The sequence below is a fragment of the Aquila chrysaetos genome, chromosome 3 (assembly GCF_900496995.4).
Source record: "Aquila chrysaetos chrysaetos chromosome 3, bAquChr1.4, whole genome shotgun sequence".
Taxonomy (NCBI): Eukaryota; Metazoa; Chordata; class Aves; order Accipitriformes; family Accipitridae; genus Aquila; species Aquila chrysaetos.
The window spans coordinates 60,732,026-60,754,656 of NC_044006.1; the positions used below are offsets into that span (position 1 = coordinate 60,732,026).

At 40.1% G+C, this 22,631-nt stretch overlaps 1 protein-coding gene across 13 annotated transcripts in view; it reads right to left on the reverse strand.

The window, feature by feature from the left end:
* The window catches only part of ABI1 (abl interactor 1), an 85,523-nt gene that overhangs the window by 3,462 nt on the left and 59,430 nt on the right, over positions 1 to 22,631 (reverse strand). For 2 of the 13 annotated variants that reach the window (XM_030009579.2, XM_030009592.2), the window contains exons 4-10: positions 16,615 to 16,629; positions 15,786 to 15,886; positions 12,186 to 12,326; positions 9,863 to 9,963; positions 8,551 to 8,631; positions 6,722 to 6,898; positions 3,769 to 3,855 (exon numbers count right to left, since the gene is read on the reverse strand). In XM_030009579.2, coding sequence (XP_029865439.1) covers positions 3,769 to 3,855; positions 6,722 to 6,898; positions 8,551 to 8,631; positions 9,863 to 9,963; positions 12,186 to 12,326; positions 15,786 to 15,886; positions 16,615 to 16,629 — 703 coding nt within the window. The remainder of the gene's footprint in view (positions 1 to 3,768; positions 3,856 to 6,721; positions 6,899 to 8,550; positions 8,632 to 9,862; positions 9,964 to 12,185; positions 12,327 to 15,785; positions 15,887 to 16,614; positions 16,630 to 22,631) is intronic. The other 11 variants (XM_030009580.2, XM_030009582.2, XM_030009581.2 and 8 more) reach the window with 11 other exon arrangements.

The window sequence follows — 22,631 nt, forward strand, 5'->3', positions numbered from 1 at the left end:
CTAGTGGTTTAGATTTAACCAGGTAAGAGAAAGCCAAGTAATCCTTCTGCAGAAGAAAAGCTTTGTACAGATCCTTATCTTGCAGACTAGCTTGTGTGTGTGCACACATCCAGGATTCAATTAATAAACGGAAAACTACAACAGGCAGCTGCTGGTCTTGGGGAAAAAGTGCTCAAGGAATTAAGTGTATAATCCAAAATGTCAAATCCCTGCCCTGAGATTCTCCAATCAGCACAATTACAAGTTGCTTTGGGAAAGGGAAAAAGAGAAAGGCATTATGGTACAAATCACTCTTAAAATCAATTCACAAATTAGTTTTCAGTAACATTCACAGCAGCTGGCAGCAAAGCTGGGGGGGGGGGGGGGAAGAGAGAGAGAGAAAGAGAGAAAGAGAGAGAGAGAGAGAAAGAACACTCAGATGCAAGACATCAAGTCACTTATCCTATTCCTTGGGAACTGTGGTCCACTACACACAGACCTAGGTGTAAGCACTATGAAGCCAGAAGTTACTGAAAGGAAGCTACTGTCGCTAAACTCAACTTCATTATATAGCAATACAGATTTAATTACAAGAGATTTGGGAGTCTGCATATTGAAAACAGGCTGAAAAACACTGCTCTAGAGAGGGTTTGACTGGAAGGAGGCATCAGGCTGGGCATGTGCTCCAGAACATGTAGCTCCAGCACACTACACTAATTTTGAGAAGAAAGCCAAGCTGCACAGCAAGGACAGAACAACACTGAGTGAAGCTTTAGCTACTGCTAGTTACAATGGCACTGGAGACCTGAAGTAGGGTTTCTGTTTGCTTTAATGCTTTTTACTTGCCCCTGGCCGCTACTCCAGTGGTGACTAGACCTTGCTCTTCAGCCACATGCCCCTGATAAGGGGCTTGAGCATAACTCCCATGTCCTAGCTGGGTCAGACTGCCTGTGCTGGTATAGGGGAAGCCAAATCTCCTGCTGCAAGGGAGCAGAAGCCAGCAGGAGCTGCTGGGGCAGAGGCTGCCTCAGCCCTGGCACCCAGCCTGCTCTCTATGCCTTGAAGAGCTAATGCTATTCTTTACCTGCAAGCCCAGCTCCTCTTCAACTTGACCAGCTGAGCTGTATACCCAACAGCTATCTCCATCAGTAAGACTGGCTGCCACTGTATTAGTGATTCCTCTCCCATACAGAAGCCCATTTATGTCACTTGGAGACAGACTAACAAAGCCTTTGGCTGACTGAACGCTACGTCTTGCCCATGTTACCGAATAGCACTCACAGGCAGGCTTCATGAATCCACCACAGACACATGACAACACTGTTTATGAATGAATTGGTTTTGTGCAGTAGTTTCGGCACATCTTTCACAAAATGTATTTCTCCCCTTAATTTCTGTCTGCAGCCAGGAAAAAAAAAACACAGTATTGAAACAACAATCCAAACAATCCTTTGAGATCTTAAGAAATCCTTACCTTAAGAAATGCAAAAAGTTGTATTTATTCAACCGTGAAGTTGTTTGTTTGTAAAGAAGAAAAGAGGGCAGGAAATGCAAGTGTGAAAGTGCCAACACACACCCTAACTGAGATGCAGTGCAGAAACTGCATGCTCTATGGGAAACATTTAAAACAATTCAACTTCACATTTAAACAAGGGGAGAGAATGGAACAGAAAATTAGACAAGTGCCACCCCATGGAAGTATTCCCCCACCTCCTCTTGGATTTTAACCTAGACTTTTCCTAGTTCTGAACTTAAAAGACTCTAGAATAGCATTACTTATCCTAGAGGAAGAAAAAAAAAAAAAAAGAAGCTTACAGAAAACCACACTAAATGAGAAAGGGTAAAAGGACCAGTATTTATACAGCTCCAAATTGAGACATCTTCTCTTGTATGTATTCACATCCCTGTTCCCTAAATGGGGACCAACAGACTCCTTTTGAAAGGACTGGGTGTGACAGTACAGCAATTTACATCCAATCAGTTGTCCCTGGGCACCGGACACACTGGAAAACCTCTCTGAAGGAGATACCCACAGTTTGGGCACAGGGCGCAGGAAAAAAAGAATAGGCGCTGCATAGTTTCTAAGGCCTCTCTGTCCTTGTTGTCTGAAAGAAGTCCACAGAGCAGAGGATGTTGCTTCCCAAACCCACAGATCTTTACGATAAGGAAAAGACAAGCCTACCCACACGTCTCCCTAACTCCACTCCTCCGTAGACTTCTTGCAGAAAACGAGGCAGATGAAAGTCTAGCACACAATGCCAAAACTTAACAACAGCCTCTACAGCCAGTTTTGCTGAGTGTATGCGCAGACTGCCACACGCTCCCCTGCCTCCGAAATGAGGCAGCAGCAGCTCAAAGCCATACTCATTATATAACTTTCAAACCCAAGGGACTGTTAAAAGAAAGAAAATAAAAAGAACAATTCCTAAGACCAGATTTCAAACTTCAGCTATTTTTGCTGCAATCTCATTCACAAGTCAGCTTGCATTTTGTTGTTGCACACATGAATAAGTCTGTCCCTTTCACCTCCACTCTCCCAAGGGCTGTGTTATCTCCAGGAGGACAATACTTGGAACAATTCAGAAGCAGGTGTCAATTTTCCCAAGTTTATCTGCAAGTGAAGACATTCTGTAACCTTCATCTTCAGTAGGTTTACCTCTACACTTTGAATTTTGGAAAGTTTCATCAACAGAATTTTGTTGCATAGTATTCTACATCAATGTGATCCTTACTATTTACCTAGCACAACACCAAAATACCTTCTTTACGAATGAGAACCAGAGAGATGCCTCCTATCTCTAGCGGAATGCTCAGAACATCACCACTTAAAAGCTCTAATGGAAACCTGAACAGCAGCACCAGTCTGACCTGGGGGCCCCTAAATATATGCTGAAGCTATATAGCTACTACGTAGTAGTAGGCCCTGCGATCCTAGCAAACTTCGCTATGGCTCCCAAACACTTCAAAAACATTTTATACTTAACTGCCCTATCATCGCATTCATTCTGTTGTTTACAGAACTGCAACGTACTCCTACAGCAAAGATGTCCCCAGATCAGTAATGTGACTTTACACCTGCACTAGCATTTGGGACAGTAACACTCACCTGAAATGAATCAAGTAGTAATGGTAAAAGGAGAGTTACCAGTATAAAACACCTTGCAGCACAGATCATAGCCAGGGAGCATATCTCTCGCAAACCTAACAAGCATAGCTATGCTGCAAGAAGGTCAGTAGGGAAATCTGGCTAGAGAGCACAAAGAAATGGAGAATGAAAGGCTGCCGAGAGGAGAAATACCTTACAAGCTCCTTTGTAATGGCATTAGATCATAAGACTGCATGTTTTCAATTGACTGTACAGCTTTCTGAAGACTACCACAGTATTAGAATCAATGGTTACACAGTACATATTTTGACAGTCTACACAAGCCTTTCTAATAAAAACTAATCAATTATCCCTAGTGAAGAAACCTCAGGCAGGATGATTCAACGTGACATTAATGTTTTTAATTAAGATACATTTCTATAATCACACCAAGCATATGCCACATATTTCACACTGTATTTCTATAATAAATTTGCAGTTCAGAACTTAAATGGGTCAGTAATAATCATGCACGTGTTATAAAATATTGAAGAGTGTGCCCTTCAGCTCCAATAGCATATTGACACTAGAATGCAAGATGGTATTAGCTTCTGGAAAAGGAAAAATAGAGTCTGACTTGCCAGCCATGCATGCTAGAAGAAAATAGGCTCTACCCTTTAACAGCTCAGCTTGTCCAAACTTACTGTTTTCCTGCACCCTGGCCACGAAGCCTGTGAGAGGTATCTGTGGAGTCAACTGAGGCATAGGGGGAGGGGGTGGAGCAATAGAAACTGGTAGCAACACACACACCATATCGGGGAAAGTCAAACAGACAAAGGAAAAAAAAAAAAAAAAGGAAACAAACAAAAGCAGCCGTCAGTAACGAGGACCACAAAACAAAGTATGTAAAAAACAACAAGAACACACACACAGAAGAACCTTCTTCAAGCTTGTGTTTCCAACAAGGCTGAATTCATGGTTAGCCAATTGAGGATCAAAAAGCAAAGCATGCCCCTGTGTTTAGCTGAATAAAAAGCCAAGGGCAGGCTGTGTGTCTGGAAGCTCACAGGGTGCACATGTGAAGGGACCTGCTCCACTTCACCCAAAACTGAACTTTTCATGTTGCTGCCAAATAAGGATTACTCAAATTTAGCAGTTATCTTTTAAAAGTATGCTACTAGAAGTAGAGGTGATGTTTCAGAGCATTGTGGAGGACTCCTCTAAAATAAGAGTAGAGCACTACATCAAGTGCAGCAAAGCAGCACTGACACAGAGCAAAGACAACTACTTTACAAGGGAAACAACGTTGCACATCAATACTTAATATTCATACAGAGAGCAGTCCTGTAAGGTTGCTCTGCTGGGGCACTGAGCAGTGGCTTGTCTTACTATGTTTTTGTTTTACATAGAAGAAGAGACCTTGTTGCTTGTTGGTAGGAAAACCAGATGGGTTTAGAGCAGAACAGAGCTTTACTTTAAATTATTAAGTCTTCTGTGGTTAAATGGTACTCAGCAACCTAGGAGGCTGGCGAAGGCTTCAAGAGCTACAACTGGCTACACTAGCACACAGAGCTCCCCAGGAAGCCCTGGCAAGCTGGTCTTCTCAAGTATATACCTATTTGGTGAGTAATGAGATACGAGACACAGCACCAGCACTCAGAGATGCTGGGCTGACAGCCGAGGTGTTCAGCTCTTCCCTCTACGGGTAGGAAAGAGGCATGGTAGCAGTAAGGCATGCCATTCAAAGTGTCAGCTCTGGCAGGATGTCTCCCCATGAACAGGGGGAAAAGAAAAAAAAAAAAAAAAAAAAGAAAAAACCCAACAAAACATCAACTCATTTGTTTATACCATGCCCCTTCTCAGTGGAATTTCTCTTGCACTGAAGCAGAAAAATTCGTGTGAAGGTGGGAATTCAGCAGGGTAATCCAGTTGGAACCAAATTTGAAAGAGGTTCTGTACTTCCAAGTAAGCAACAGTTTTAAATAAAGCCATAACAAAGATTAATGTTTGATGAATAACAATGGAGCATTTAGTTCATTACAAAACCAATAATCAAATAAACTGTATGGGAGAAATGATCAATAAAAGAGGGAGAACAAACAGGTTTCTCACAAAATTGAAGTAAACATCTAAGAAAAAACAGAGTATTTGTTAGCATGAAAAGTAAAACCTTAAGGAAACATGGGACCTGGATTTAATGTCAAGACAGTAGCATTAAAAAATAAATAAATAAAAAAAAATCACCAGTTACAGAAGCAGAGGGAAACAGTTTAAAGTAGAAAAACACACCCATCAAAATACTGTTTAAAAAATGTTGACAATCAGTATTTTGAAAATACCAGAGAGGCTAGATAAAGGAACAGCACCTGCATTTGAGCAAAAAATTGCTTTGGACAAATGTAAACGTTCAGAAACAGTGGTGTACACGGCATTTAAGACAACTGAACTATTTCCAGAAGTAAAGCCCTGTTTATTCAACAGAACACAACTGTTCAAACAGGAAGGAGTTTCTGTTGTTATGGTGAATTAATTTGGGGGAACAAGAGTGTGGAGGAAAATGAAAGGCCAGTATGGGCGAGAGAAAGTGGGAGGAAAATCAGGATTGGAAAAAAAGAGATAGGTGCTGCGTCTGCATATAAAAATGCTTTCTGATAAGTTTAGTGCTTCTAAACCACTGAGAAAACTCTTTACCTCAGTGTCTCAAACATTTTATATGCATTCTTTCCTTAAGAGTAAGTATGCAACAGCAAACGCTGGTAAAGTGATCTTCAGCCCAAACATCAACATTTCTTTTTAAAAGAAACTCTGAAGTTTAAAAACAGTTGGCACGCTGAAGAACACCACCAGAAACCATTACAGGGCTACCACTCTATGTGTATCTGGCCAAAATTTATGGAAATGGCAAGGAAGAATTTTCCTGATAGAAACAGCTTTCTACCAACACTCAGGTAGATCCTTATTTTGCAGACCTTTCTGCAGTGAATCTCATTTGCCCTGTTGGGTAGGTAGGCAGGATACTGCTGACTAAAACCTGCTCACTTGCCCATGGCATCCATCCCTTCCCTCATTCACCTGGATCTATACTACTACTAGTGTGGAAGCACAGAGGAGTCGTCTGCTAAAAAGAGGGAGACTGAGCTCTTCTTTAACAGTCAAGCTTAAAACTAAGAACAAAGGAGAAACTTGGAATCAGGAAAGGATTTAGAAAAGAGACAGAGACAGGGAAGAACTGTGTAATGGGAAAAGTTTGTTACATGAGCACTGTGCTCAGACAGTACTCTCTTGCCACTAGCCCAGTAGTGGAAGGACTGTACTACAACCATATTAGGTCTCCTGCAAAAAAAAATCCAGTTTTAGTTTATGTTTTCCAAGCACACCTGAAATGCTAAGTATAATGTGCCTATAATTAGATAGGCAATCATAATAATTTCTTGTCATGAGTAACAGCAAACAAGTCAGAGGGGAAAACAGTATAATTGCATATAGTGCAATCACTGTAGAACTTCAATATGGTTTTTCTTGTTTGTTTTTCCTTCTATTTTCAGAAAGAAAGCAGTAATCTGATTGATGCTCTTCATAAATGAATTAAAATGCCATGCATGCTTTTACAATCATTTTGCTCAAAACAGTTTGTGATTTCAGAGCTTAGAAGCTTACTTGAATTTTGAGAATAAAGAGGCCCGCCATTAACATGAGGTTGAGCAGAAAATGGGGCAGTCACAGAAGGATTCCGTCTGTATCCACCAGAAGATGCTGAAGAAGTGGTAGAGTTGTGTCGCGAGATTTGCCTGGTCATTGTGCCATACTGGGAACCAGGAGCTGAACCCGGAGCAGCTGAAAAGCATTAGCCAGAGGAACCAAGGAGAAGACTTAAGCAGAGCATTACTTGGGATAGAATGCAGAAAATAGAAAAAAGCCCAGAACACGGGAAATACTTGATTACAGGTTTCCAATAATTTAAGGCCAGTAACAGGAGATTAACAGAAAACAAATATCCCTGTTATAAACAATAATGAGAAAAAACACACAGGACATAAACCAACACTCATATAAAGGGCATTTGAGAAATGCTGAGAACTACTTTGCGAGACTGAATTGGACTGGAAAATTGAATCAGCTTCCAACTCCTAAGCATATCTCAATTATTCTACATGCAATACCCTTTATTAAAAAGCACACAGAAAAAAATCCACATTCTGCTCAAAGCAAATGTTTTCCATTGTGAACCAGAACTTGTCTCCAATCTAATATAAAAAGACACTCTAACAAAACAGTAAAACAAATGTCATGAGCTTCAGACACTTGGCACTTTATCAATCATATTTGCTAGTTGTGCTTTTATATTGATGGAATTTGCACTAACAAATCAGAATCACCAATGCCAGCTGACAGAAAGACATGTCACTCATTCTTCAGGATGAACACCCATTTTTACCTTCCACATGCTTGCTGCACAAACTTCAAGGTTAATAAAACAATTTAAGTTCTCTTTTGGATTAACCCCTGACAGAGAAAAGAATGACACTTTGCAAATTAGTGAATCTCACACGTTGAGGTCACATGGATCAATGCAATTTTTAAATGCAAAAATTGTTTTGCAATAAAATGTTTCGTGCTTTTATATACCTATGTATATATCTTATATAAATATATATAAATATATACAAAAATGCACACGCACACATATATACACAAACAGTGTGTGATCAGAAGTTTGCAGTCCTGTAATGCTATCCAAAGCCACTTTCGCTTAACACTTCAGTAAGTGAAAGTGCAAAGGGTTATGTGGGTCAAAGCCTCCAAAGCTAGCTTCATAACACAATCAATTAATTTTGTCATCAGCCTGTGATACAAAAGGGCCAGGTATTTTTTCCTGCCTGTTTTGAAAAGTACTACTTTTAGATCCCATCCTAACAGCTATATGTAATGCTTGAAAAATTTTCCAAGAACTGTTAGTTCGTATCCTCAAGTCTTCCAGTTTGCCACCCACCTGCAGCATTACAGAATCAAGCCCAAGCCACTGTGACAGACACTTCTGCTTTTCAGTCACCTTACGCCCACAGGATAAAATACATACACCACCCTACACATCAGCTACCATTTTTAAGCCAGAGTGCAACTGTTGTGGCTTAGTTTCAGCTGCAGGAGTGACACAGCAGAATACCAATATTCAAGCTGATTTTGAGTTCTTATAGATCAGACTAACTGGATCTTAGCTTTAATGGGAACAGAGTTTTCAAGCAACTAGCAGCCTTTTCGCCATACCTTGTGCCTTTACCTTCAGAGGCTTTAACCACAGGAAATTAGTGGAGATTAGATTTGTTTAAAAACAAACAAACAAAAAAATCCCAAAACTGATTTTTATACTAAAATCATGTAGACCCCACTACAGAAGGAAAAAACACCCTCACTAAGTCCATTAGAAAGAGATGATTATTGATTATGCAGCATGACTGCAATCACTTCAGCATTGACACAAGTCTCACCTATCAGACTGCCCATCGGTAGAGGTGGTGGCAGTGGTGGTGCTGGCGGGGCTCCAGGAGGAGGAGGAACAGAAATGTGTGCTAATAAAATAGTTTATATTCCCAATTAGGCCATATATTTTAAAAAAACAAACAAAAAAAAAAACAAACAAAAAAAACCTCCAAAAAACCAAATAAGAAAGCACGGGCACTTGATAGGCTTCCCAAATAAATACAGAAATTCAGCTTCGGTCAACTGATACAAACTCAGGCCCTAACCCTACACAGGGTTCTGTACCTGCAGATCTTTACTCCCATTGATTTTTATGTGATGCCAGATGATAGAAAGATTTCATGCCTATTTGTACCACTGCAGGATCAGAAACACCTGGGAAAGGAAAGCCTGCATGTGTGTAAGAAAGTGAAGATCTGTCACCTGAGGAACAGAGATTTAAGAGGTCCAATAGCAAAATTACATTACAGAAAAACGCCACTGTTTTCTTGTGCAAATTAACTTTATGTGCTTACAAAATACACAGAAATACAAAAAACAAGTGACTGAGTTGGTTATTACCAAGACAATAATCCTGCCAGTTTATAAAGAAGGATCCTACGCATTCTCACCATTCATCATTCTTAAAGACAAGGGAGTATGCTTTCAATGCCGAGAGGTCCTGCATGGTTCTCTTCTATTGCTGTGTTATCTTATACACACTAGTCCTCCTGCCTCTCTTAATGATCTCCATCATAGCTTAGCAACTTCAGACTGTAATCGTAGCATAAACAACACTGGTGGATAAGCCCGAATTCTACTACTACAAGTGTTTTCGTAGGTCATCTGCATTTTATTTGAAGTAAAGACTTTTATTTAATTAAAAAAAAGAACACGTACATACCATCATTGGCAGATGGTAAAGTTAGCAGGCTATTTCAGAAGACAACATTTCCCATCAAACATGTACATAGTTGCTGCTGCTTCTCAGGGCATCCAGAAATGCCAAATTGTAGATAGGCATTTAAAAATACACTTAAGCTTTAAAAGGATACACCTCTCCCTCTCTCTCCCTCTACCCCCTCTCCACCTTCATTATCTTGTAAAAACATGAACTGACAAAAGTGTTTTAGCCACCCGTTATTCTGGAAGTGATTGTTCTGCAAGTACTTTTGGTAAAGAATTAAAACTTTAGATGTCCCTCAGCACTCATAAGAGATTTCCTGACTAGGACTGTGCTTCAGGACAGTTTCTACCCCATTGTTTTCAGTCAGAATTCCTCTGCAAACACAAGCAACTGACATTACAGCCTTACATTAACATGGGAAGAGTCCCACATACCTGGTCCAATGGTTGGCGGTGAAGGTGTAGGCACGGCAATGGGAATGCCAATACTGCTGCTTCCACTATTCTCTCGACTGCCACTTCCTCCACTACTACCACTATAAAAGAAAAACACAAGTATTAGCACAACTTTTCCTACAAAGGCCTATCAGCAGTCACACTTCCTGTGCGAGCTCTGCTAGCCTAACTCGATTATAGACTGTTGAAAAATCCCCTATAAAATGCCTCTGTCACTACCTACAATTGCATACAGCTAATCAAGTCTGGATGCATTACACTCCTACTAAACGGAATTAGCTAAGCTGATAAACATCACTATGCATAAAATGTCTAATTAAATGCTTTAAAAAAATAAAAAGGTAAGCAACCATACCAGTTCCAGGCAATGGAGTAACAACTGCAGGAACAGTTCAGGGGTCTTGTAATAATTGAAAGGAATAAGCTGGGGCTGGAAGAGTTCATGCCTAAGCTACAAATAATTATTTAAGACTATTTATGATGTCAGCTGAGGGAACATTTCCTCTACTTAGAGCAGAAGTTTATATTGAGAACTTTTTAACTGAGAACAGCCACAATAAACCAATTGGCATGAGGCGTGAGGTGGGGTACGGTGTGGATAACTTTCTGTATATCTAACACTCCCCCCGGCTCATGCACACTCTTTTTGTGTATGAGAAGTTTGTTTCTAAGACAGTCTGAAAGGTAACAGTACAGCCAGGTCACAATTTGTCTAAGTACCATTATATGATACACAAATTAGAGGCCAGCAATACAGATTTTTGCAGAACATACTTCTAGTGAACTACTGGATAACATTTCTACACATGCCTTTGAGGGCCATAACAGTTTTTTTCATTGAGGGAGCTGAAAAAGAATCAAGATTCAGGCAGAATCTGTCCTTACTCTTATCCAAGAGCACTTCTTAGGCCAAGGCTTGAATTTACATGGATTAAATGGATAATATAAAGGGAACTAAGTAGTCAAGATGTTTTGAAGCCAAAACACCACTTTAACCCATCCATGTTAATTAAGGCGTACTCAGTGCTGTTATAGTTCATTTACCATTCCCAGGTAGCTACAAATCAGTGCTGTCACAAGTCAAGTGCAAATCATTCAACTATATCTTAAGAAAATACGAAAAAGAAAATCAGTGATCTGGAATGGAAGCCAACATAATTCCTTCAAAATTAGTGTTCTGTCTGCTGAAGACCTTGATCTTGTCACTATGGTTGCAGCTGAATTTCCAACTGCAGTCTACCTAGAAGAAGATCTTGTGAGACAAGACTAGGGACCATTCACAGTAGCCAGCTAAACAGATTAACATGATCTTTGTTGCAGCCAGATTTACAAGTTATTTCATTCTGACAATATTTCATGGTCAACTGTGTCAAAAATACTCTCTCAACCCCTGTTAGTGACCTACTGTGTTTACTTACCTACTGGGAGTTTAAAAAAAAAAAAAAAAAAATTAAAAAAGAAGATTTCTAAAAATGAAGCTAACCTCTCATTTCTAACTACATTGAATTCGTTCGTCTGTTTTTTCCCTGAGTTTGAAGCCTATGACAAAAATCAAATTGAAAAAACCGAACTCACTCAAGAGGCTCGGAGAAAGATCTAGCCTTGCAATTTGAGAAAAAAATTACATTAAAAAAAAAAATACCAAACCAAGGCACACTTGGCACACCCTTCTCACCCAAAACACACACTACTCTTTCATCAAAGCCCTTAAGCATGTGGAAACAACTGGCTGATGCCAATACCTATCTTTGAATAGGTTTTATTTTCTATTTCTATCATGCTAGCACTGATTATGAGCATTAAGTTTTAGCCAAAAGAAAGCAATCAGCTCTTTCAGACTACCTTCATCACAGTGTTTCTAATCAACAGAAATTTCTCTTTGCAATTAATGGTCTTGAAAACAACAACAAAAAAGCCTAAGTGTATTTTAGGCTAAGGTTAATAACACAGCTTTAAACCCATTAGGACCCATCACTACACTACCTTGCAATTGCATAAATTTTGAAGTTTTGCTTATTCTTGTGAAACAAATACCATAGAACAAAATAAATTGATTATACAAAACAAGGCCTGTGGTTATGGAAGTAAGTTGCTAGATACAATGAGGCTTCTATAGAGTATGAAGACACTTCTGTGTGTTAGAGAAGTCAACAATACAGTGAAGTTCTGTTAATGCAGAGTGGTAGAATAACTTACCTCTTGCCTTTCAACAAAAAGCCAACAGGCACAAAGCTTCAAAGCTTTTCTGTGACTTTAGTAAGCATCCCAGGCAGGAAAGAGTTACAGTGAGAAAATGCTCTACCTGTGTGTTCTTGGTCTCTGGTTCAAGGAAGCTGTCCTTCCCGGACTGTGCTGACTGCCCAATCTGGCAGGACTGGTCATGTAATCATTAGGGACTGTTGGTGGTTTGACTGGCTCCAGGGTTTTGTAAGGAGTATTTCGTCTGGTCAAGGAAAAAAAGATATGAAGACAGAAAGATAAAAGATCAGAAGACCAAAAGGATAAATGAATGAAGTAATGAAGCCATTTGTTTTCTTAAGTTTTCATGAGAGATCACTGCACAGTGACCCACAGCACAGTATATTAAACTAACTCCACCAGGCGGTGTAGACAGGTTGCATTCAACTCTCTAAAGTGCTCTTACGTAGATAGAGCCATACAAGTTGGCCTACAACACATAAACTGGTTAAAAAAGCCTAAACTAAATTTACCATCCAAAATATATTCTTTGAACTATATAACATACAATAGTTACATCTGCATAATATTCTGGGGTTACCTTTCAGTATACTGCACCTGACAAACTCTTCCACTGTAACAATTTCCTCTTTCCGCCTTCCCCTCCCCTCCAAATACTTTCTAAAAGTATTCTTCGCTAAATGTATTCAACTCATTAAGACAGGAGTAAGGCTGAAAGATTCACAGAACAAGTTACATTTGCAATCACCAGTGCTCTTCCTAGTAGTTGTTCCACAGAGTAATCAAGCAATCTCATATCACTTAAGCAGATCTCAAAGTGCCTCACAGATAAGCTTCATTGTCTCCATTTTGCAGCCCAAGAAAATGAAGCCCAGAGACTTCCAAGGTCACCTAGCAGACTGCATCAAAGTCAGAAATATAACACAGATCTTTTGAGATCTATTTACCAGACCCGTTACTGCCTTAAGAACAGTGCATTTATTGTATGAATTGCAGAGCTCTTCAGTTCTCACCAGTAACTAAGAGATCCCTTGCAAGATGTGGAATTTGGCAATGCACCAGCTAAGCAAAAACAAAAATACTAAATGCCAGTAGTTTAATCATTTGTTCAATTACTGGTTATAACCGAGTTGGTAAGTTATATGGCTTCCCGGTATTTTAAGAAACTTATTGACTTCCTTTTTACAATATGGAACCCAACAGTGCTACATTTTAACTATAACATTTTATTATTAAAACCTCTCAAAGAGAAAAGTGGAAATACCGTAATTGTTTGCATGCACTATGGTGTTTGTAAATTAGTTTGTCTATATAAAGAACTCCAGATGATTTTAATACGCAAACTGCCACCACCTATAGGTCTGCCAAAAGAGATCAGTCGTGGGAAAAATAAAGAAACTTTGTACTCCAGTTGTAAGAGATAGAGCTCTAAATACCACCAAATAAAATGATAAACAGGGAAGATTTTAAATGTGCCTCCAGCAGAAATAACCTTGAAAACTAGTGTTTTGAAGTATTCCACCTTGGAATGCACTGGCAATAGGAACTACTACTCGGCTCTGTAGTACTATTTATTTCACCTGTACAATTTAAAAATACTGTAAAAAGCAAACCCCCACCACATCCTCAGGTTCAGCCATGCTTCAGTTTCTCCTTTGTTCTCAGCTTCACTGAAAAACTCAAACTGCTAAGCACCAGAGAAGTCAAAAACAATTTCTTTTGACCACTCAAGTCCAATCCTTCCCTTTGCTTTTCCGTCAGCCTTATGCAGAGGAGGAAAACATTCTCTCCTGACACTGTCCAGCGCTCCCCACCTCACTGTTGCCCAGTGCTTTGGTGTGATGCTGATGCCCGTTGCCACCAGGAAGAACTGCAGGGAGTACAAGGCCTTGCTCTGCCCCAGGACCCTCAAGGCACGACTGCAACTCGTCCCTCCATCCAGCTTCAGCAATTCACTCGTTCTCCTGTGGTACTTCCAACCTGAGCATCCAAGGTTTTCCACAGTTTCTCCCTGGTCCAGTGAAGAGACCCCTGCTTCCTGCAGTCCCTTTCCGTTTTCAGCCCACGTCATTTCTGTGCAGGACTCCCTCCCCACCATGTTCCTTTAGATAGTCCTGCCTTGGAGGGACAAGCTGCACAATAGGCAGCATGTACTTAAAGGCCCATGTTACACACCAAGCCCATTCTGATTTTACACGCTTATCTCTGTTTTCTGGATCAAAGGGAGAAGAGTAGTATCTTTGTGGTTTCTAGCAATTTTTTCTGCATGTATTAGGGAAACAGTCATGCCTATGATATTTCATGCTTTGGCAGAACACGGCTGCTCAAGACAAGAGCTGTACTTCCTGAACAAGAAGGGCAGATAGAAATCTCTATTACAAACCCACATTATTCCTCCCCCTCAGCCAACTGCTGCCTCTTGTCAAGCTCATCTGGAAATGACATTCAGCTGATTAATCCTTATCAGGCATCAGCTAAGGCAACCAAACAGCTCTGGCTTGTTCAGGGGGGAGCATTAGAGAGAGGCAGCTCACCAGTACATCAACACTGCTGTTTCACTAGCAAACATCCAATAGGACATGAAAGCGCTATCCAGCTTCCCAGGGCTGATAAACAACTCTTTCTCAGCTGGGATAAGAGAGACAATTGGAATACTGATTGCATGCCCTTGAGCAATGGGAATTCTTATAAAACATGCTGAGGAAACCCCTAGGGTAATTTCTCTGCAGAATACACAACAAACACTGCCATCCTGAAGCAGCAAAGCATCAAATCAGGATTAAAAAAAATCACTAAGTCTTGACAAAAGGAGTTGCTGCTTCTGATTTTCCTTGACCATTGCTCCTGATCCCCGTCCTGTTCCATCTCATTAGTCCTCATTTTTCCAGCTCCCCACCTCTTCCAGACAACATACCTGAAGCCAACACAACCAGCCAGCATTACAGTGCCTCAGTCCCCCACGGCATAAAGGAAAGACAGAAAGTGACAAATAGGTAGAAGGTCTTGTTTAGGACGCCTTTTGGAAGATGTTGCACAGTTGGACAGACAAAATCCTATGGCATGTGATCTGAGCTTCTTGTGTTTTGGTCTCTAGCAACAACTACTTGCTGGCACACCAAGATAAGCAGATTTCACTCCCCACAGGTCCACAGCAGCAAAATACATGCTATGGCAGGGAATTCTGGTCACAGTGGGGCTTGGGAATAGCAAAATCCTTCCTCATTTGAGCATAAAAATAAAAACGCACAAGCCTTCGAGAACCAATGTTGCCAATGTGTTCACAATGCCATGAATTTTGCTTAGACAATGCAACAAATATGACACTAACAGCCACTTCATACCTCTTACAATATTGAGAAATGAGTAGACAAAAACTTTAACAATGAAGCCTTTCTCCCACTGAAGTTAAAAGTTTATTTTTTTGTGTTACTACAGATTTCTCCCCCAAAATCAGGAATAACAATAGCCTCCTCCTTTACCCGTATCTATAATAAATCCTTCTCCCACGAAAAAACATTCTTTCAAAACGTCATCATGAAAATAAGAGTCAATGCAGCTGAAAGGGTTTATACAGAAAAGGTAATTGTGTTTTTTGCTAAAGGCAATCAGAGTTGCCATCTATCCACGCATTTAAGAAACACCAACATTGGCACAATTAAAACTTTCTATTACACAGGCAGGACCAAGCAGCCTTCATTCTTACCCTAGAGTTCCCCGGCCTGACATGGGAGGACTTGGTGGTTTTTGTGTAGGCGGATTTGTTCTTGACAAGGTGCCAGTTCTTGCAGGCTGGTTATTTCCATGCTGAAATAAGGGAAAACATGATTTTATTTTTATAACAGAGCAGCTCTATTATTGACAGCTTTTTTTTTTTAAGTGTAAGAATATGAAGTGAGAATTCCCAGACAGCTGTCAAACAGCAAGTTTTCAGCTACACGCAAGACAGACACCAGTAAATACAAAGAGCCTAAATACAAGCTTAATGTTATTTTTGCTATTAATTAACAACAGACAACAGAAAGGTAGGCAATTGACAGGTTCATGCACAAATCTCTTATATCCTCTTTTCTTTAAAGGGAAGCCACATTTGTGTTCATCTCCATTTGGGTGTTAATAATTTAAATCAAACTTTAACACTGACAGTACAATACAGTCAGCACAGGCCCAGAATTTCTCAATTTGCCCCTGCTATTTGACTAGCAGAGTCATTCAGGTTGTCTGGGAAGTCTCCTGCAAAAATGTAAGTGAAGTGAATCAAGGCATCTACCGAATTCAGAGCAAAGCACTACATGTGTTAGAGAAATTAAAGTATCTATGTATAAATGCAGATGTCAATGTATCGCAGATATATTGACACACGCTAAATGCTGTAAATGAAAAAAAAAATCAAGTATAGCATGTTTAATCTAAATATCCTATGGAAAGCAGAGGAGAGCATAAGAGCGCGCTAGTTTTCAGTTTTAATGGCTCTGCAGCCTCTACTATCAGTCACATGAGGCACTGTGGGTCAAAGGAGAAATAACACTTCTTACCTTGGCTTTTAGCCACTTAACGTTGGCAAAAAAGGGGGGGAAAAAGGTAGAAATTAATGGCAGATCCATCACAACTGATAGGACAGGTTAAACTACAGATAATCACATTTTAAAAAAATCATTTGTGTCTACTGATAATTAGCTACATCCCAGTACACTAACAGAGATTTTACTGGCTCAGTCATTGCAAGTTCTGTGTCCAAGTAGTGACCACAGGAAAAACATTTGTGTCAAAACTAAGTTTAGCTAAGCTTTGCCAGATTTGTTTGCCAGGCTCCTCATGGGCAGTAAAGGGTTGAAAAGCCCTTTTCTGACCATTCAAGTCCAAACTCAAATCAATGCTATTTCAATGGCAACGTGCACTTAAGAATTCATTCACAAAGCCACAGTTTCAGCTATACAGCACAGAATAGACTTGCCTGTTGTTTTGACACTTAACCTTCATGTATTTTGAAGAAATCCTAGCTGCTGCATTGAATGGTAAATAAAGAAAAGGGAGTTCTCAAACAGGATGAGCAGCAGCACCTTTCACCTCTGGTTTATTGATTGAAATCTGATGCAAGCCAGCACAGCACTGGCTGCTCAAAACTGTGTTGGCAGTGCTGTAGTGATTGTTATTCTGAATTTTTAGCTCTTAGAATCAAGTCATTATATGACTCCATTATATCATTTTTACAGCCTTCATGATTGCAGAGGAAAAAAAAAAAAAAAAAGAAAACAGCCTCATAAGGAAAATGAATATAAAGTTTTAAATAAATTCAGGTTGAGTTCTCTGATTTTATTCAGGGAGGAGGACTCATGTTTTTGAATGGGGAAAAGGATTAGTTTCACCAATTTAAAAAACAAACAAACAAACAACAAACAAAAAAACAACCAAGCAAAACACAAAACCCCGAAACATAAAATAATCCCAATGGTTTTTTTGAGGTTGTTTGGAAATAAACTGTCAATTCCAGAGCAAGCCTCCTAATGCACAGCCTTTCAAACTGTGGTTTGCACCTTCTCCTCCTCCAAGAAACACAGACCAGTTTAAAGGCATCCATGCACTCAGAAAAAATAGTTAAAACATGCTATATAGCAATGTGCACGTGAGATTTCTGACAGGCTCTGCAAAACCACTGAAAAACAGCTGGGGTTTACAAATCAAAACAGGTTGAAAGTCACTGCCCTTAAGTTATTCATATTACAAGAACATAAACGCAAAACCTGCTCCAAAATTCAAATGAAAAGGTTTAGCTGTGGTAAGTAAATTTGACGGTCAACCCATCCACTCCCAGTCTGGGCAGAGGTTCATCAGCAGAGTGACAGAATTAAGGCATTTAAACCACTTCTGTCCCCACATACTTATTTCACGGATAGTTTCCAGGATGCCAGGGTAGTCTCCCAAGTATTATATTTTTAAAACAGGCTTTTAGCAATGAAATTTGCTTTCCCCTCTCACAGGAATATGTGACCCTTCCCTTTACTTCACCAGTTACCAAGGGCAATGGCATAATACAAGGAATTTGCTGAGAGAGACCAAAAAGTGAAACTCTTGGTCCCATCCCTCCCCAGCAGCCACAGAAACCTTTTAAAGGCTTAAAAGGAAGGGTGGCATGGTTTCTTACCCAGCCTCTACTACTAAATTTGCCTACCTTAAAAATATAAAACCAAAAAGCTTCCTCTCTTTCCTTCCCTTATGCAGCGTCACTCAGCACTTATGGTGAGTCTTTCCACCTCCTCCTTAATCACTGTTATATTCTGCCTCCGCTGCAGTGACAATATGAATATCAACATCTAGCAATGATTCAGGAATCTTCATCTTATTTCAAACCTTTCTAATGCTAAGTACTGTTTAACATACTAAACATATATCTGAAGTCCAACAGCTCTTGACCTTTATTCCTACCTCTACCACTACATCAGATGAGCTTCATTTCTTTTGCTACCAGTTAAACAATATACAGGCAGACACACACACTTCTTTATTGTGCAGAAGAATTAGTAACTGTTGTCATACTGCTTTCTGTGAGTAAAAAGCTCTGTACATGTCCTCTCTGTTGCAGTCAATATAAACAACAGTCATATGGGCAGGAAAACACAGAAGGAAGAAACACAAAAGGAACAGGGGTTCTTATGGGAGAGGAATCAGAATCATAGAACTCCTGATCCAAAAGACAGAAGGAAGGAAAGCAAATGAATCTAAGCGAGATGAACCATATGGCTATTTAACCATGGTTAATAAGCTAATTAATTAGGAGGAGACATTTTGTTGTATTTATTGGCTGAGCTTATGAGGTCAACCTTGCTGCATTTCTTGGTCTGAGAACCAAATGTAGTGCTTTCTAAGCAATTAAAAAAATTGCTTGGAACTGGGAACAGTTTAGGCAGCAGGGTCTAGACTGATTATGATTTTAAGAAAAACAGGAAAAAAGACAGCAGAAAGCCAAAAGGAAAAGCGGATACTTGTTTAACATAGGTTCAAGCATCTCTCTACAAATGCCTCTAGGCCAGCCAGCCAGTTTGCAGAACATGACCATCACCAACTGCCTGATCAATACCGAGAAGGTCAGAGTCCGGAAGGAAGGAAATGCAAGGCACAGGAAAGAGAAGCAGCAGCATGCATAAGGTTCACAGCTTGAAGAGGGAAGAGACTGTTCTGAGAGGAATCTATAAAATAAGAGACAGGAGGTGCAAAAGGAAAAAAGCTTAGTCAAATGAAGAGCAGCACTGAGAACTCCTGCAGAAGCTGTAAGGAGCACGACTCCCTTCTCCCGCTAGCTGTATTACTGTACACACAGGAGACAGTTTTCAGCCAGATACCAGCATCCTGGATGACGTACACATCAGAACAAAAACACAGTGTGTAGACTTCCTGGGGATGCTTGTGATGCCAAGGCAGAGAACCAGACAGATCAGGATGTTCCCAGAAACTAGACAGCATGGTAAGCAGCAGTACTGGTTGGGGTTTCTTGCAAGAATCGTAGCAGAGAGATGTTTTAAAAAAGCAAGCAGAACAATTTTGCCTTTCCAGGGAAAACCTGCCAAGCATGTGGCAGTCCTGGATAAAGTTTTAAGGGTTGTCACAAAATTAAGAGAACGAAACCACAGTCTCAGTTTCAAGAAATAGAAGTCAACCTCGCTACATTTCCAAAAGATCACAGCTAGGGCAGTGGCACATCTGCAGGGTTTTGACAGTGTGGGAGAGCAGGTTGGCCAAGGACTGAGACCCAGCAGTGGGCTGGAAAGGAGTAATGCAATTAAGGCAATGGGCAAAACAGGTGTTTGTGACAGCCATGCAAGGCATTTATCAAAGGCAAAAGTGAGGCTGCTTCTGCAACTGATGCCAGGAATTCAGAGCACCTGGACTGAGAATTTTAGCTGTGGGTTTGGACAGGACAAGCAATGTTTTGGGACAGTCACGCATTGACTGTAAGTACCAAGTAAGAGGCTTACTTGCTTAAGGCAACTATTTCGGCAATTCCAGCATGCTCAGTTCTGGTAGTCTAAACAGTACAAAAATACCTGCTGACAAAGGCAGTACTCCAGGTTTCTGTAACTGAGGCCAAAGGGACAAGACCAAGAACGGCATGAAAGAGTAGGGTGTGTGGCAATCAGAAGTACCTACTGGTAGCCAAAGGTTGTCCAGATATTTGAGGGACTCTGCTGGCTGGCCTCAAGAGGCAGCCATCTAACTTTTTAATAGTTTCCATGCCAAGTAACAAGTCATGGGTGAACATTAGTCATGATTCAGGGAACCAGAAAGCTATTATTTGAGTTACAAACTGTGTTTGGAAAACTAGGGCTAGGGACTTTGCACACAACTCATTTACGTGAGCAAATGTATCCATAAGCACAGAAATACAAAAGGCCACTTGCACACACGAGCAAAATCCTTATCACACTGACATCCAGCAAGTTTCTTCTGCACATTTCAGCTATGAACTCTCCAATTTCAGACTGCAGAAACTTCAAATCTCTATGCAGGTTGGTTGTACTTCTTCTGCTGTATGTTGCTCACCATTTCACCAACTCCTGAATTTAAAGAGCCAAGTTCGCTCTAGATCCTGCCATACCTAGGATCACTGAAAGCCATCGTTAAAGACCATCTAATATAAATGCTGATCAATGGAAACAAAGGCTTAAAAACTGCACCAGTCTAATCTGCATTAATAGTAAGTGTCTGGCAAACTCAGAACTTTAATATGTACGCTCTGTAAAAGCAATAACCGGCCTTAGATCCATTACCTTTGACCAGTAATCACAGTCATCAGCCACAACAGGAAAACAACCATGACTGCTCATGATGACTCTTCAGTCAACCTCCCCTTTTACTTAAAAAAGGTATTTCCTTTATTAGTCAAGGGAGAATTACCTGAGACATCCCTACAGAAAGGCAGTTGGCCATAAGACCTTTTGAAGTACTATTACGTATCTGCAGCTAGGCAATCCAGTTGCCCCATAAGCATCCTCACAGATTTTTGCACAAGATTGCCTCATCTCATCAGTGGAGCAGTTTTGGAGTACCACAAGATGACGTAGTCAGAACAAGAAAAGCAGCTGGAAGGGTACTTGTACATGAAGGTATGGGATGCCTGAGGAAAGAATACGGTAAAGCACCAAGTCTAGAACATGGTTTCCTTACAAGATATCAAGACATGGACTTAGGGAGAATATGTAATTTAAAATGTTTTTCAGAAAGCAGACTGTACGTGGGTGTCAGACACCCAGGGTAACACTCTTCTGCCATAAGTTCTGTGCAGTTTTAAAAAAATCATTCCTGTGTCTCAATTTCCTTATCAGAATGGGTCAGAAGCCTTTTTTTGTTCTTTATTTCCTTATAGTCTATTTTAAGGCATATTATTTTGAGAAAATTTTGGTTCTAAATCAATATTTCTTTCAAAATTGAACACGAGTAGGTCTCTCTTCAGTGAAATTTTACCTCTATCTTTTAACTATAACCTCTCCCAGTATTATTTGCAACCTAGTAATTACATAGCCTTCTGTTAACAGTAACCAGATGTAGCTTTTCAATATTGCTTCTCTCTCCTTATTTCTTCTTTTTTTTTTTTTTTTGGTTTCCAAACTGAGCAGGCAAAAATTTTCAAGTCACCTTAAAATGTTTTTACATATTAAACTGCTATAAACATACAAAAACCTGCTTGTGGATGATAGACAAATTTAATATCGTTCCCACAGCACTCAGTGGTCTTGTTCAAAGATACCTAGATTCTTCCTTTAAATACTTCAGGCTTTTTGAATTGAGTTCGTAACTTGGAATCTAGCTACAATAAAATAAGGTTAACATAAAAAAAAAAATTCTTTTCAAAGTTAGAAAATAAAGAGACCTCATAGTTTTGAGCTTTCTTTGCAAGCAGAAAGGCTTGAAACCTACATTGTAGCAGATGACACTATGCACGCTTCTGAATTTCCAGTAGCAAGTGCCCTATGAAAAGCACACAGTGTCAACACAATGGAGTCATTAGAGTTGGCAACAGGAAGAGTTACTTTTTCCCCCGGAGGAGCATTCTTTACCCTACAGCAATATTTACTGTTTGGGCATGACCCCAGAGGGATGATGTGACATTAATGAAATTGGCAACATGACATCCTTTGAAGCATGAGTGTCTGATAGAGGCTAATACAGGGACAAAGGCAGCAGAGGCTCAGGTTCAGGATCCCTGTCTCACTTTGGTTTTATTACAGTGAATTATTTAAAAGTTAATACTCAAGTGGCTAACATATAGAAGGTCGTATCCTAAAGGGGAAGCAGGCATGATTAGGTAGCCCTCCACCCTCATATCAGCACCTCATCTGCATTTTTGTTTTGCACCAACACAGATGTAAGCATGAGGACTGCAGGGGAGTAGCGCAGGCTGAGAAGTGTAACAAGGGTGAGAGCAAGGCTCCCTTCTCTAAGCTTAGTATTTGGTAAGTTTTGACCCAATCCCTACTTCAAGGGAGTCCTTCCAACTTCCATTTGCTTGAGAAAGATTTCTGAATGCTTAATTCCTGTTTGACTTCCTGGACTAGAAAGT